The sequence below is a fragment of the Pinus tabuliformis genome, chromosome 5_1 (genome assembly GCF_031772625.1).
Source record: "Pinus tabuliformis cultivar Carrire ecotype Pingquan chromosome 5_1, CPIR1, whole genome shotgun sequence".
Taxonomy (NCBI): Eukaryota; Viridiplantae; Streptophyta; class Pinopsida; order Pinales; family Pinaceae; genus Pinus; species Pinus tabuliformis.
In genome coordinates, this window is record NC_142305.1 from 494766061 (window position 1) to 494782560 (window position 16500).

The window sequence follows — 16500 nt, forward strand, 5'->3', positions numbered from 1 at the left end:
TGGTAACCCATATGATTATATTTCATTGGTCCCTTGTGTATTCAACACTTCGACATCTTCCATATCTGTTACATTCCTCTAACTTTTTAAAATAAATATAATATTTAAAAGTAAAATTATATTCTTAAATCTTTAATTTATTTGGTTTATTTTAATTAAATAAATTGGAAACATTTATTTTCCCTGGCTTAATGTGGCCCTTATTTAATGATCTATTCCTAGCAAAATGAAAGAATAAGATCACAGGTAATTCAACCATAGCATAGTGATTACATCGAAACTTCGAAAATAAAGCTTAAAAAAAAAGTCAATAATATCCCCTAATATGGACAAGAAAAGATGGAAAGTGGCTAACTTCGAAGTACATTTCACTTATTATTACCCAAAGGTATACGGAGTTCCATAGTAAATAAAAACTAACTCAATCAAAAGTAGTTGATTTTCAAAGTGGTGCCCACTTCATATTGCAATCCTCCTTAGGATTGACTTAAATGGCCAGTCAGTAAATTTTGCCAGTCATATCAAAAAAGTTGTGGCGTTCGATGGCTTCTTGCAGTTTTTTACCCCACTCCTCAATTACCATCCTGGTGAACCTATCTACAGACAAGTATGTATTCATGGCTTCTTTTCCAATGTTATAAATCCTTCTCCGGTAAACCAATGGGAGGGTTTCAGATACATCAACTATGCTTTCCACCAATTTCTCATTGCCCTTGAGGTTGACAAGAACACTAATCCAATTGGTAAGAAATGAAACGCGAAATGGGATACAGGTAATTATCCGCCCGTTTCTTAGAGCTTTCAGAAACCGATCCATTATATCAACTAAACGATTAGAATATCCACTATTATCTCGACAATATCTATCCCATGCAATATATCGATATACGACTTTGGGAATTTCAGCATCTTTACAAAACATATAGAACACTGTTTCAAACAATTCCTCATCGCGTCGATCAATCACCTTAACTATCCAAGAAAGTGCGGAACAAGATTTAGGGGTTTCAAATTTGGCACGTTCAATGTTGGCACTAAACTCTTTCAGAAGTGCAGACCTGCAAGTTTCCGCAATGGATTCATTTGCATTAAAGTGAGCTATGATATATTCTTCAATATACTCGCCATTAACAAATGAACCACTGGAGATTGTAGACAACATTTTCTGGAGAGTCTGCTCCAGCATCTGTTGACCCCCAAGATCTTGTTTGCATTGGATCATGCCGAGTCTATCACTTAAATCACCCCAAATACTTATCTCCAGAGAGAGTAAAAGGGCTCTGAGTTTGACTTCTTGTTTAGTGCTCCAAGGAACGGCACTCAAATATTTCATACATTCCTCCATGCATTGTTGAAACAAGAGTTCGGAAGCAACTGGTAGAATAGCAAGGGCTTCATCCACATTTGAGAAACGCAAGGGTTTACCTGCATGAGAAGAATACATGAGCTGAATACATTTAATATAAATCTCACCACTGTAACGGCTTGGTACAGTGATTTCAAAAGGCTTCGTCTTCTCCAAGGACCAGCGCTCAGACAACAAGGTGTTGTAGAATTCAGATTTTCTGAGCACAATGGAATGAAGATGAAGAAGCTTTCTTTGGTACTCAGTTCCATCTGTGTAGATTAACTGTAATTGAATGTCAGCGGTGCTGTGATCTCCAAATTGAAATTGATCAGCCATTGCTACCTGCAAATGGAAACTTTTCAAAACCCTGAAATTCAAAACCTTCTGAAACTTTTGAAAACTCAAAAGTATAACACTCACCGTTGCTCACCTTTATTGTCTTTTACAGTCTTTGCTTTGCACGCCTGCGAAACGGAAGCGAAAGAGGCGTCAGCAGCATATATCTTCACGGCAACCAATTATTTAATGGTGATATATATCATACAACAAATTTTAAAAATATAACTGCTCTTTTATATATATATATAATCCAATTTTAATTTTCAAAAGTATTATATATTTATTTTTAAAAATTATATTAACTATATTTTAGTCATAGTAATATTTATTTATTTTTTTAAATCACACTAATGTTTTTTATAATATTAATTTTAAAATAAATAAAATTTTCAATCATATGTAATATTTGGACACAAAAACAATCAAAACCGCTGAGATTAATTCGATTGGTACTTCATAATCCTTAAAATAGGACGCGTTAATAAGGTTATTTATTTAATTCTTAAAATTGACTATATCCATCCATGTATAAATATATATTATACTAGCTTTTGCACCAAAAGGTGCAACACCACACACAGATTGTGTTTCGGTTTTTTTTACCCTTTGAATATGCAAGACCTGACAATGAAAACCATGGTGCTTGGAGTGAAAAGACAAGTGTTCTTAGCAACAAAACCTTCAGTGTTTGAGAGACCCTCTCCCTCCGGTTTTGAAAACCTGAAGTGGGGGAAGGAATCTCCGAAGAGAATACAAGGACTATATGTTGTAAATGAAAACTATGGTACTTGGAGTGAAAGGACAAGTGATCCTAGTAACAAAACCATCCGTGTTTGAGAGACCCTCTCCCTCCGGTTTTGAAAACTTGAAGTGGGGGAAGGAAACACCGAAGAGAATACAAGGTTTATATGTTGAAAAAGAAAAGTAGAGTGTCTTTTTTGGATAGTGAGTTGTAGCCTATTATGTTCCAATAACAAGGGGTTGCTTGTAATAGACCAAGAATAAAGTTAGACTAGTAATAGGTGATTGTTTGTAATAGACCAACAATAAAGTTAGACTAAGATAGGTGATTGTTTGTAATAGGGAAGATGGCTCTAATGCTTCCTTCTATCACTTTGTAAATCCTTCAACCCTGTCCCATTGATATTTAAGGCAGTTGTTAAGATATTCAACACTAGGAGTGATTTAAGGTCAACTTGTCTAATGTAATGTTAGGTAACAAGGTGCTTTTGGTGTGTTTATTTAATGTGATTTTATATTTTAATGATCCAATAATCACAAACATGTCCTAGATGAGTGATCTAACAATGCAAACATCTCTTTGATATTAATGATAATTTATTCATAACTTACCATCCAATTGGTCCATCATCTATATTTAAAAAGTACGAAGGATATGTTGCTAATGATCGATTATGGAAAATATTCATGTAAATTATTCTTTTAGCATTAATTAATTACTTCAAACGATCATGTTTGCTAAGGTTGTGCATTGTTTTCCTCTTTAAATGTTTTAACCATGTAAACAATGGTGAACTGATCTTCGATGGCATTTTTCAATTTCTTAACATGTTTTACATGTGTTGATGTATCCTATTTTTTTTAACATAAAGAAGCCAAAACAAAAATCATACCCCTCCAATCTCAACAAAGACATCATTGTGTTCTTGGCTTTCACAACAAAGACTTGAACCAAACCAATATTTTCTTTTTCTAATGGTGGTCCCTGAGGAAATAATGCCTAGGCAACTCTTTTCAAGCAATCTAACCCTCCTAGGATCTCATTATCCACTCAACACAAAGAACTTGTCTTAAATATAAGTGTTGAGAACACCCATTATCATCCTGAGCTCTTGAGGTACAACTTAAATTCAAGTTGGTCCTACGAAATCCTTTTGCAATTCAAAACCAACACAAAGAAATAGCCCTAAAGATCCCTCCAATGTCTCATAAGCACCTCAAGATGGCACTGAACAAGAAGAATAATAAACAGATTGATCATTAAATTTTTGGTACAAATCTCAAAGAATATTTGCAATTCAAAACCAACACAAAGAAATGGCCCTAAAGATCCCTCCAATGTCTCATAAGCACCTTAAGCACCTCAAGATGGCACTGAACAAGAAGAATAATAAACATGATTGATCATTAAATTTTTGGTACACATCTCAAAGAATATTGAATGTTATCAACTTTTCAGCGTTTTTTTCTACTTTGTCAATCATCATACCCCATAATTCCTTTGGCAAATCCTAGACAACAAAGAGATGTCAAAAAAAACTTGAATAGTGTGTCAACAGGAATCCATGTCCATCCTTTGTTTAAGAATAATGTTAGCCTCTCTTTAACACTTGACTGAAGCCTTCAAAGAAACTCTCGTCAATTCTTCGCACAAATAGATATTCTAGTGCTTTAACACTAATATAGTGCATGGGCTAATGGAGAACCTTCTCTAATAGATTTGAACAAGTCCACAACTTCAAATTTGCATCAATGGATGGAAAGATACACTAATTTGTGATTCATGAACAATTTCACAAGAACTATGAAGAAAAAGGAGTCAAATCCCAACGCCTTGGCCTTTAATCAAATAAAAGATCACCACATTCTATCATAAGCCCTTTTTTAAATAAATTTTAATCAACCCGGTGTCGAGGTCTATAAATCTAGCCCATTTCATGTCCAATCCATTCTCAATAATAAGAATTGTAATAATAATAATAATCTAATTTTAAGGTCATGGCTAAGCCAACAGCGACTTGGTGTATGAGACCAACTTGTTTCCGGGACAAGGGACCCTCGCCTCACAATGATTTAACGGCTAAAGTCTATAGAGGCTACCTACCCCACTCTCCATTTGAACCTATAACCTATTAGGAGAAAACAGCCCACTCAAGCTGTACATGTAGTGAACCATACTACTTTGACCTGATCTGATAATATGGGGAGAATATGCTCAACTCTAGGGCAAGGGCCATTTTCAAGACCTCACAAGACACAAAACGATGCAATGGGCCTCCAACCCCAGATAACCTTGATGATCAAACCTATATGATAAACCTTGTTGAATAATACCTTTGTTTATTTTTACCCAATAATTGTTTTCTCACTGCTTCCTCAAGTACTAGTAGAATGTTTATGCTGACAAACCCCCCAAATAGCCTTTTAAACTACACATGGAAGTACCAAGAGATTGAATATATGTATGCAATACAATTACAAGTATTTCAAATGAACAACTTATTTTTTTCAAGATTTGAAAAAAAAAAATGGAGAACATTTATTTATAATAATAACAATAATCTATTTTCAAGGTCACAGCTTAAAGAGACACCAAATTGGAGTATGCAATCGCTTGTGATGGAAAAAAAAGTTTTTTTTTAAAGAACATTATAAATTGTTTCGTTATCAGTCCTTTGAGCTTAATGGGCAATTAGGTATGCATGAAAGTGCAACCTGTGAATAAATCCAGGGCACAATTTGCCCATAAAAGGTATCAGCCTAGATAAATCTTTCATTGGATAAGGTTTGATCAGGATCAACAATTGACCTTGCAAAACCTTATTCTTGGAATTCACTGAATAAGGCACAGGTTCTAGGCCACTACATCAATCACCCCAATCAGTTTTCAAAGAGTCAAGGCTGAAGACTCTAATTAAGAAGTTCCAGAATTATAAACTTCCAAGGAACAAAAGAAAGTTCACAAGCTCACAAGCCATGGAACTCGCACAAGGGTGACTGCACCTACTTTTCTCTATTATACTTTTAGGCAACCTTTTCTAAACATTCATCATTTGAGTGCTGAAGTTACAGTTGCATTTTTCATGAGCAAAACAAGATATTGTTGGCATTATGATAAAGGTATGACACAGATGTTGTCCTTGATGGCAACTCACTCAAATGACAGATCATAGTGCAGCAGGTCAATAGCAAAGAAACAAGATATTGTTGGCATTATGATACAGGTATGACACAGATTTGTCCTTGATGGCAACTCACTCAAATGACAGATCATAGTGCAGCAGGTCAATAGCAAAGAATTAATGATCAGAGAGAGGTATACGCAGGTTCATCATGACAAAGATGCGTATACACGCGGGTTAGTGGACCAAAAGGTGTGTATAACATACACACGCACTTTCACAGAAGGAAAGGCGTGTACATGTTGGAAAACTAAGTTTTGGTCCGTGGTATTTGGTCCATGGTATTTTGGTATTGGTCCATGGCATTTGGTCCAAAGTATTGACCCCAGGTATTGGGTCCAAGGTATTGCTCCTACGTGGTTTTGGACCATGGTATTGAGAGAGGCCTAAACCTATATAAGGAGGAGAAGATCATTAGGCCAAAATGTGCAAGTGTGCAAGGATTGCATATCGATGAAGTGTGAGATCTAGCATGCTGGTTATGGGTTTGTGATGCCTTGTTTGATCTGAACCAAGGATGCACCTATGCGGTTGATGATGGATGATGGATCAAGATCATAAGGCTTGGAATGTATTATCATTATGTGGTTTGATCATGGATAGACTAGATCTGAATTATTGACGCATGTTTTATTATATAAATGTTATGATCTGGGTATCACTGATGTCTGGAATAGCTGCAAAGTTATGAGTAAATATTTGCAGATTTGTATGCAGTTTCGCTTTGGTAAAAGCGCGTATACACGCTGGTTTGGCTCATCAGAGTACCATATACAGTATGAAATATGATATTTGAAGTTGCAGTTGGATCTAGTGGTTGTTGCAGAATTTTGGGTTCTGCTCTATGTTCTGGTGACTGTGTTTTGATGATAGGGTTTCAGTGATTCAGTATTGGGTGATTCAGAGATTGATGATGCAGGTGTAGTTGATGGTTGTATTGCAGTAGTGATTGATTTGTACTTCAATGTTGTTGATGGGTCCAGTATGAAAATTGGATGAAACGTGGCCTTTCATATTATGGTGTTGTAATGAAACAAGAAGTTCGTAGCCTTTAGTAGGCGGAGGCTATGTACTAGTAAACATATTGGCTAGTACAAGAGCTAGGGGGTTGTAGCTCCCTTCCAGTGGTAGCTGGAGAACGAGAGAAGGTTGTAACCTTCTGCAAGTGGTTGCCTGCGTACTAGTATGAGTCTGCGCCAGTACAAGATTGTAAACAGGTTTTTTTTATCTTAAAGAAAACAGCAGGGAGTGGTTTTTGTCCCGCATTGGGTTTCCACCTTATATCATGGTGTTCACATGTGCTTCTTATATGTGATGATCTGTTCTGTTTTACTGCACATGTTTACTGTTTATATGGTTAATGAAGTTCTGATGCACTGATTAAAGATCAACATATAATGGATTAACTGAATCATAAGTTTACTGGATATACGCTAGTTGCATTAAACACAGTTGCATGTACATGCGGGTTCCCTTAACTAAAGTAGCGTATATGAATCTGAGTATGGAAATGAAAAAGATATTGATTTGCTAATACTGATTCACCCTCCCCCCACCCCCTCTCAGTATTATTTCCAACAATTGGAATCAGAGCAGGTCCTTTGGTAGAAGCTTGATCGCTTGAAGGAGATCCGTAGAACAATGGGAAAGAAAGCGCGTCAGAAAAAGAAGACAACTCAAAGGAACAGTGACAGCTTGCCATTAGGTGGAAGCAAGTATTCAGATTCTGAATCACCTCATATTGAAGATGAAGAAGCAAATGAAGCATCAGATAAAATCATAGATCAACAAGATCTATTTAACAAAAGGAAGAGTGCCCTCAAAGAAGAAGTTACCAGATTAAAAGCTCAGCTGGAGTGTGCCTTCAGAGTACGTCAAATGTTGCACGAGCAGAATGAAGAACACGAAAATGAGATTCTCAAACTAAGGCAAACAGTGGAAGAAGGAAGAAAGTCTGAAGAAATCTTGAAGAAGCAATATCTAGAAAAGGAAGAACAACATCAGGTTGAGGCAAATATCTTGAAAGGTAAATTAGAAGAAAAAGATAAACTATTACGATTTCAAGACAGTACTAAGATTTTGGATGATATTCTTAGTAGTCAAAGGTCGTCTACCATCAAAACTAGTCTTGGTTTTTATGAATCTGTTGAAGATGAATCTAGCTCACAAGGTGAGGCAAGGAACTCTAATGCAAAATCTGAAATGCTCAACAAGGAGATAAGAGGTCAATCCCATCAACAACCAAGGAAAGAAATTCTTCAAAGAAAATCTTTTGCTCATAACTGTGGAAATGATAGACTGTTATTTCCTCGAATGAATAAATGTTATGTATGTCATAATCTTGGACATGTTGCAGCCAAATGCAGAAGTAGAATGGTTCAAGACCGTCACACAGAAAGATCATCACGTTCCAGGTACTTTAAGGGATATTGTTTTGCTTGCAATATGTTTGGTCACAAAGCCATTGACTGCTATAGAAGGAATATGAAACATGTAAGATGTTATGCATGTAACAAGCTTGGAAATATAGCAAAGGAATGTAGGAAAAGATTTTGAGCACCATACCAAAAGGAGAAAACATCATCTCAGTCAAAGATATGGAAGAAGAAGGAAGTACAGTCAGAAAGATGTGACATAGCAAAGTATACAGACATGACAGACTCAGAGGGAGCTGAAGGTGTAGAACCTCAGTGTTCCAAATCTCATACGCAAGTTTCATGAAGACAATTCGCGTATATACACGAGTTAGAAGCTGCACAGTTGCGTATATGTTGGTTTGAGGAAATGCAGTGGGACAGACTCAGGAAAATAAGTCTGATATGGTTCGGTCATGGTATGTGTTGGTTGGCACAGGTTCAGGGGGAGCATATGCTTCGAATAATGCATTGTTGGCATTATGGTTAGAAGTCTTTGGTGATGATGCTTATGTGGCTAAATGATACATCTTGCTACTTACTGTTGGTTGGCCAAGAGAATGGTATTGCAGGTTACAGGTCTGGAAGCTGGTGACAGATGCTTATGGTGCAGATCATATATGGTGTATGATAGTTGCTGATGACTATCATGGTCTTGTTTAGATTGCTGGTCCTGATGACTATCATGGTCTTGTTTAGATTGTTGGTCATTGTTATAAAATTCATGTATATCATTTGATGTAAAGGTCATGAAAAGACCTAATTTGTAACCCCACTTTGCATGGGAAGGATGATGTAATAATGTCTATTTCAGTCATGTATAAACATTTGATATATCCCCACTTGGTTGGCAGATTGATGTATGTATGAGTCATTGGTGATAGGAAGGTCATACTCACTTAGTTGAGTTGAAGAGTCATGTTATAATTTTGAAAAATATTTTTGCAGACTCTGCATGTGCTCAAGGGGAGCATGTACAAAAGGGGAGTTCGATCAGAGAATTCAACATGTGCTCAGGGGGAGAATGGACGGATTGGTATATCTCAGCATGTACAAAGGGAGAGCTCAATCAGAGATTTCAGCATGTACTCAGGAGGAGTATGAACAGCAGAATGTATATCAAGGGAGAGAATATCTTGGTCCGCCCTTTGCCCTTGATGTCAAAGGGGGAGAGTGACTTGGTGTGGTTGTTGCCATCAAGTCCAAAGGGGGAGATTGTCGGCATTATGATACAGATATGACACAGATGTTGTTCTAGATGGCAACTCACTCAGATGACAGATCATAGTGCAGCAGGTCAATAGCAAAGAATTAATGATCAGAGAGAGTTATACGCTGGTTCATAATGACAAAGATGCGTATACACGCGGGTTAGCGGACCAAAAGGTGCGTATAACGTACACACGCAATTTCACAGAAGGAAAGGCGTGTACATGTTGGAAAACTAAGTTTTGGTCCGTGGTATTTGGTCCATGGTATTTTGGTATTGGTCCATGGCATTTGGTCCGAAGTATTGACCCCAGGTATTGGGTCCAAGGTATTGCTCCTACGTGGTTTTGGACCATGGTATTGAAAGAGGCCTAAACCTATATAAGGAGGAGAAGATCATTAGACCAAAGTGTGCAAGTGTGCAAGGATTGAATATCTGATGAAGTGTGAGATCTAGTATGCTAGTTATGGGTTTGTGATGCCTTGTTTGATCTGAACCAAGGATGCACCTATGCGGTTGATGATGGATGATGGATCAGGATCATAAGGCTTGGAATGTATTATCATTATGTGGTTTGATCATGGATAGACTAGATCTGAATTATTGACACATGTTTTACTATATAAATGTTATGATCTGGGTATCACTGATTCTGGAATAGCTGCAAAGTTATGAGTAAATATTTGCAAATCTGTACACAGGTTCGTTTTGGTAAAAGCGTGTATACATGCTGGTTCGGCTCATCAGAGTAGCGTATACAGTATGAAGTATGATATTTGAAGTTGCAATTGGATCTAGTGGTTGTTGCAGAATTCTGGGTTCTGCTCTATGTTCTGGTGGCTGTGTTTTGATGACAGGGTGTCAGTGATTCAGTATTGGGTGATTCAGAGATTGATGATGCAAGTGTAGTTGATGGTTGTATTGCAGTAGTGATTGATTTGTACTTCAATGTTGTTGATGGGTCCAGTATGAAAATTGGATGAAATGTGGCCTTTCATATTATGGTGTTGTGATGAAACAAGAAGTTCGTAGCCTTCAGTGAGCCGGCGCCTACATACTAGTAAACATATCGGCTAGTACAAGAGCTAGGGGGTTGTAGCTCCCTTCCAATGGTAGTTGGAGAATGAGAGAAAGTTGTAGCTTTCTGCAGGTGGGTGCCTGCATACTGGTATGAGTCTGTGTCAGTACAAGATTGTAAATAGGTTTTTCTTATCTTAAAGAAAACAGCAGGAGTGGTTTTTGTCCCGCATTGGGTTTCCACCTTATATCATGGTGTTCATGTGTGCTTCTTATATGTGATAATTTGTTATGTTTTACTGCACCTGTTTACTGTTTATATGGTTAATGAAGTTCTGATGCACTGATTAAAAATCAACATATAATGGATTAACTGAATCATAAGTTTACTGGATATACGCTAATTGCATTAAACACAGTTGCGTGTACATGCAGGTTCCCTTAACTGAAGTAGCGTATATGAATCTGAGTATGGAAATGAAAAAGATATTGATTTGCTAACACTGATTCACCCCCCCCCCCCCCCCTCTCAGTATTATTTCCAACAGATATAAAGCTCAAGGGATTTCCAAAGACTACGATCAAGGAGTTGTAGACTAATAAACCTCTTATGGAATGAGGAATTTCATAAGCTTTTCCTAGGAGTCAAGACTATGATCAACAAGTTCTAGAACTATAAAATTCTAAGGAACCAAGAAAACTCACAAGCCATAGAACTCCTACATTGGTGACTGTCCCTGCTTTTTCTTCAATCCACTTAGGTCACAACTTTTAACTTTTTCATTGCTGCTTAAATTACAGCTATACTTTTTCATCATTAAAATAATATATGAAGCAAAAGTTTTTCCATAACCTCTATTCCAGAAGTTTTGGAATTATAGATCTCTTACGGGAGGTGAGAAACAGAGAGCCAAAACAGAAAAGTTCATTTGCATTTTGTCTACATGGCTCCAAACAGCACAAACTATAAAATTCTTTACATGAACCCTCCTGGTGGGTCTTAGCCTACCCAAAGGCTGTACTCTTGATACATCAGTATTCAATATAGATATTAAAACTCAGCATTCAATATAAATATTAAAACTTTGTTGCTTGGACAGTGCAGACATTTCGGATACTCAATTAAAGAATTGATGAATGATTATACCTGACCAAAGCATGTCCCAAAACCAACCCTTCGCGTGTTCTTTCCAAATGTGAAGAATGATGGCTGCAATTACAAAGAAATTATATCAGGACAGTGTTTTCAAATGGAAAGTTGCTCAGGTCATGAATAACAAGTCTCAATGATGTGTTCAATAATACTTCAATTATGCATCTCAGCATCTTGAAACTTCCACAACTACGTGTCCTTCCAGCCCCTCAATTAAATGAGTTTTTCCAAAACATAAATGGCTTACTCAGATACTAGACAAAATCCTGGCGAAAATTAAAGATATTTATGGATAACGAACCACACAAACTTGTGTAAAATTATTTCAAATTGACAAGCTATTTGATCTCCGTGGCATTTATTTTTGGAATTAATATGCAAAGCTGAAACTTCCACAACTACGTGTCCTTCCAGCCCCTCAATTAAATGAGTTTTGCCAAAACTGGCAAAACATAAATGGCTTACTCAGATACTAGACAAAATCCTGGCGAAAATTAAAGATATTTATGGATAACAAACCACACAAACTTGTGTAAAATGATTTCAAATTGACAAGCTATTTGATTTCCGTGGCATTTATTTTTGGAATTAATATGCAAAGCTGAAACTTCCACAACTATGTGTCCTTCCAGCCCCTCAATTAAATGAGTTTTTCCAAAACATAAATGGCTTACTCAGATACTAGACAAAATCCTGGTGAAAATTAAAGATATTTATGGATAACGAACCACACGAACTTGTGTAAAATGATTTCAAATTGACAAGCTATTTGATCTCCGTGGCATTTATTTTTGGAATTAATATGCTTTGCAGTACCTGTAAAATGGGTTATATATTTGTCATCATTGTCAATCCTTGAAACCATTGTCCTTTTTCCTCTTTGCCTTTTTAACAACTTTCTGAATTTCTTAAATACTTCAAAGGCTTTTAAATTGATCATAAAACACTGGAAAATACTCAGAGCCACCAATTGGTTCCATCTTTGTTGATTCACATATATCACCATGCACTAATTTTAGTGTTTGCCTCACTCTGGCATGTTCTTTCAAAGCTGTCATGGTGTTGCTTGCCTGATGAACCTGCTTCATTGGTACTCGCTTCTCTTTGGATTTTGGTGGACCATTCACCATTCTGTTCCTAATCACTAGCTTAAGATAATAGTAGTTGAGATGGTTGTACCTTCAGTGCCATATTTTATCAATCTACGAAAGTCACAGGTAATATTGTTTTGTTGCTATGGATTCAAACCTGTAAACGCATCTCTCCTTGAAAGTAATTACAATCTCTTTATGATTGTGTTTGTTTTCTCTGTGGTTGGTGATTCGGCAGGGACATCACCATCTTCCTCTATTTTCACTGCTGTTCCTACTGAGACATTAGGGCTTCCTCTTTTGATGAGGATGAGTAGCCTTTTTCATGTTGCAGATGAGTATGTCTTTGCTGATCTCTTTTTCAGTAGCTTAGTTTATTTCTTTATTATGTTCTAGTTTTTACGAGTTGCTTCAGCACTTCCATGGCATGTCACTACTAAATTGTACTTTTGAAACCTGTTACCCTACTTTTGTGGTTGAAATTATCTTATCTTATCAAATCAAACACTTCTCAGTTTTAAACTTCCTCTCATTGTGTTATTAGCAACATGATTGACATTGGGAAGATTGTTCTGCAAACCAGGGATATATAGAATATTTTGGATGTGTTTCACTCAGTGTTCCACGGGGACATGTCTTGCAGGGTTGGGGGTGTGCCCCCTGCACTTTATGTGCCCCTAGGACAGGGGGGTGCCTAGTGAAACATTTTGCCATGCATTCCATCTTGTGCAGCTTGGTGAAACGCACAGTGAAACATTTTGGCGATGTGTGGGATGTGCTTCGCAAAATGGGGGGCTTCTGGTGCATGCCCCCCGAACATTAAACCCCCAGAAAAGTAACATGCTTGGATGTCCCCCCATGATTTTTGTCCAGAAAACCCCAAAAATTATAAAAAAAAAAGTCATAAAAAATAAATAAATAAAATCTATGCAAGCAAAGAATCTATTGCGTAATGATGAATTTATGTGAATTTATGTGGGATGAATTGTTATGTTGGGATTTTTTTCTTAAAAATTTATTCTAGAGATGCCCCCATGTTAGGCAACCCTGTCCCTCTGTTCCCTATGAACTTCCTTAAAATTCGGGGGATATCTCCACACATCTCCGTGTGTGTTTTAAGAATATTTCAAATGAATAAAGCTAATTGTTAAAGTCAATTGATAAGTAATTGTTTTTTCTTGTATTTTTCCATTGATTTCAGATAATTGATCATTGACATCGTTAACACCTTTTAGGTGGCCACCGTTGATCTGCTATTTTGTATTTGTGACACATATAGCTTGACTTAAAGATGAGTAGTCTTGTTTTATTTGCATCTTCATATGAAAGTCATGAACTTTTTTCTTCACCGTGCATATTCCATGTCCTACACTTGAGGCACCTGGTATGATGTCATCTGCTGCAGATGGCATAGTGATCATCTATCCTTGCTGGTTTACAAATATACTTTTTCCGACTTCTGACAATAATATTTCAACAGCCACTTAAATGCAGAAGCTGCTGGAAAGTTTGAAAACTCCATTAGTATGCAGATTTATTGTTAAACAAAAAGGTCAGCAAAATCTTACTTCTGTCACTAATCTTTGTGATTTTGTTAGACTTTGTACAATCTTAACAACATTTTGCTGGGTAGAATGGGTTATTCTTTGACTTTGGATAGAAGCTTGCCCTTCTGGTGCCACTTAAATGCCTTCTCTTAGGAAAAGTCATACCTCTTGTTGGCATCTGTATTTTTCCTCAATCTTCCTGTCACTCCAAATGATCAAAGTCTGCTGGACATGCCTTCTAAACTCTCACTTGCTGTTACCTGACCTCAGTCTTTTCTTTTCACATACTGACATAGGCTCTTGTTGATGTTCTCCAAGCTCATGGCACTAGTGTCAAGGTCTCTAGCATAGGAGTCCCCGCCTCTAAAATTATAAAAATAAATAATAATGATAAAATCCCAACAAGAACAATTCATCCCATGCAAATTCATCATTGTGCAATCTGGTGGAAATCTTCTACTCCTGCCAATCAATGCTATAATAGTATAATAAGTCTGCTGAATTCTGGATGGGATATGAAATTCTACTTTCTCCAATGAGGTTGGAACCATTCTCAAACACACTGAAACAATTAATGGTAATGTTAAAAATTTAAGTAAAAGTGACTATCTCTGGACATTCTCCAAACAGTCATAAATGACACTGTTTGGAACTTTGGATAGAAAAAGTAAGATAAAGGAGAATGTCTCCTTTATGACTGTTTGGAGAATGTCTGGAGAATGTCATTTTTATTTTAAGAATTTAATATTTCCCTAATTACCAAGGTCACAAACTCCTCAAATTTCTATCCCATACTTCTGTTTTGTCTTGAAGGGATGTTGAACAAAACATTTGGGGGCCGGGGCACCCAGGCATCCCCTCCTAGAGTTGGTGGGGAGAGGGGGCAGGGGGTGCCTAGATGCACCCCTTTTGGGGAAATGTGTCCCCCACATTGGGAAATGTTTCCCTTGGCGCCCCATGCATGGCTTGAGAAACATGGGGGGATGTCCCCATGAAACATTGGAGAAAATATGTAACAAAAAAAATCCAAGGTGGTTAAAATGCCGAAGCAGACATCTTATAGACACGAAAACATGCATTCCTCAAATTTTTAAAAAATTAAAAAATATGTATAAACCATCCAACATTTTAAAACTAGCAGTCTTTCTTCAGTGAAAAGCAACTTGAAACATAACATACCACATAACAAAGTGACATATATGATCTCATCATCTTGATTCCCTCACTAGTTTTAGGAGAATTATTAGTGTAAAAAAAGTTCAACACACAAGTTTTTAACACAAAAGTACAACTGAAGCAGTGTGATATCAATTAGATACATTTGAAATCATAAATTAAAATTCTAGGCTCGGGGTCTCAGTATATTTATGTAATTTCATGTCCATCTTCATCACTGACAACACTAAACTCTTCAGCTTTGTCATTATCTGGAATATTTCTAAGTAGTACATTGCCACCCTCATCGTCTAGGTGGTGGTGTATGAATGTAGGCACTTGGACCCCTCTTCTTCCTGTGTTTTTTTTTAAATTCAATCCAGTTCAATTTCCATCAATTAATCAAACCTACCCACCCTATTCCAGCCACACCGATTTCCCACATTGTATGATTCCCTCGTGCTGCCACACTGTCTGTCTCGAAAAGAAAGAGAGAACCAAGCCAAACAACTTCCTCTGTACACAGCACAGCCTCCTATGTGGCCTACATTATCCTTCTCTTTTCCCGTTTAAAATCACTCCAAATTAGAGAAGCTTTCATTGCAATCCTCAAAGCCATCGAAATAATTAAAAAGTTCCTTCCTGAAAACAGATTCAATATTAGGTGCTATAGCTGAGGGTGTTATTTCTTCAGGAAGGATCATGTCGGATCTCCATTTCCCTCCAGTGTGAATGTGAACATGACAACTGATCGTTCTCCCCAACCCCTGTGGTAGTATTGGTGTTAGCATTGTTGAAGTTTCTAAGTCTACCAATTAGAAACCCTCCATGCACTTTATTGATTTATTCCTACCTACTTGTTCTGTTACTTAACAAGTTATTTACAATGTAAATACTGAAAATAAACACTAGTGCATGCTCAACATGTTACAGATCATCAACTGAAGGAAACATAAACAAGCACACACAATGACACCGTTATTTTTGGACCAATGTCCCCGGAAAAACCCAATGTGGGAAAACCGGTGTAGCTATCTGAGGGTTTTCTTATTAAGCAATATCAGAGTACAATCTGGGTGCCGAAACTGGCCTACCCAACAGAGAATTTCCTTGGCAGTAATACCTCTCAGTTTGAGACAAATCTCCTCGCTGAAACCCCGGATAATCCTTCTGGCAGCTCCTCAACTCCAATCTGCCTCAGAAACCCCAGCGTCATCCTTTTTGGACTGCGTCAGCCCCTCTCTGCCTAGTGTTGGCCCTGCGTCACCCTGGATGGGTCTGTGTCAGCCTTAGGAGGCCCTGC

The 16500-nt window shown here is 37.2% G+C and overlaps 1 protein-coding gene across 7 annotated transcripts in view; it reads right to left on the bottom strand.

The window, feature by feature from the left end:
- Positions 1-303: 303 nt before the first annotated feature.
- Positions 304-16500, bottom strand: part of LOC149165655 (BTB/POZ domain-containing protein At1g63850-like) — a 115239-nt gene continuing 99042 nt past the window's right edge. For 4 of the 7 annotated variants that reach the window (XM_089432348.1, XM_089432346.1, XM_089432345.1 and 1 more), the window contains 3 exons: positions 11399-11461; positions 1769-1812; positions 304-1690 (listed from right to left, as the gene is read on the bottom strand). In XM_089432348.1, coding sequence (XP_089288474.1) covers positions 500-1684 — 1185 coding nt within the window. In that variant the 5' untranslated portion in view covers positions 1685-1690; positions 1769-1812; positions 11399-11461 and the 3' untranslated portion in view covers positions 304-499. The remainder of the gene's footprint in view (positions 1691-1768; positions 1813-11398; positions 11462-16500) is intronic. The other 3 variants (XM_089432343.1, XM_089432344.1, XM_089432349.1) reach the window with 2 other exon arrangements.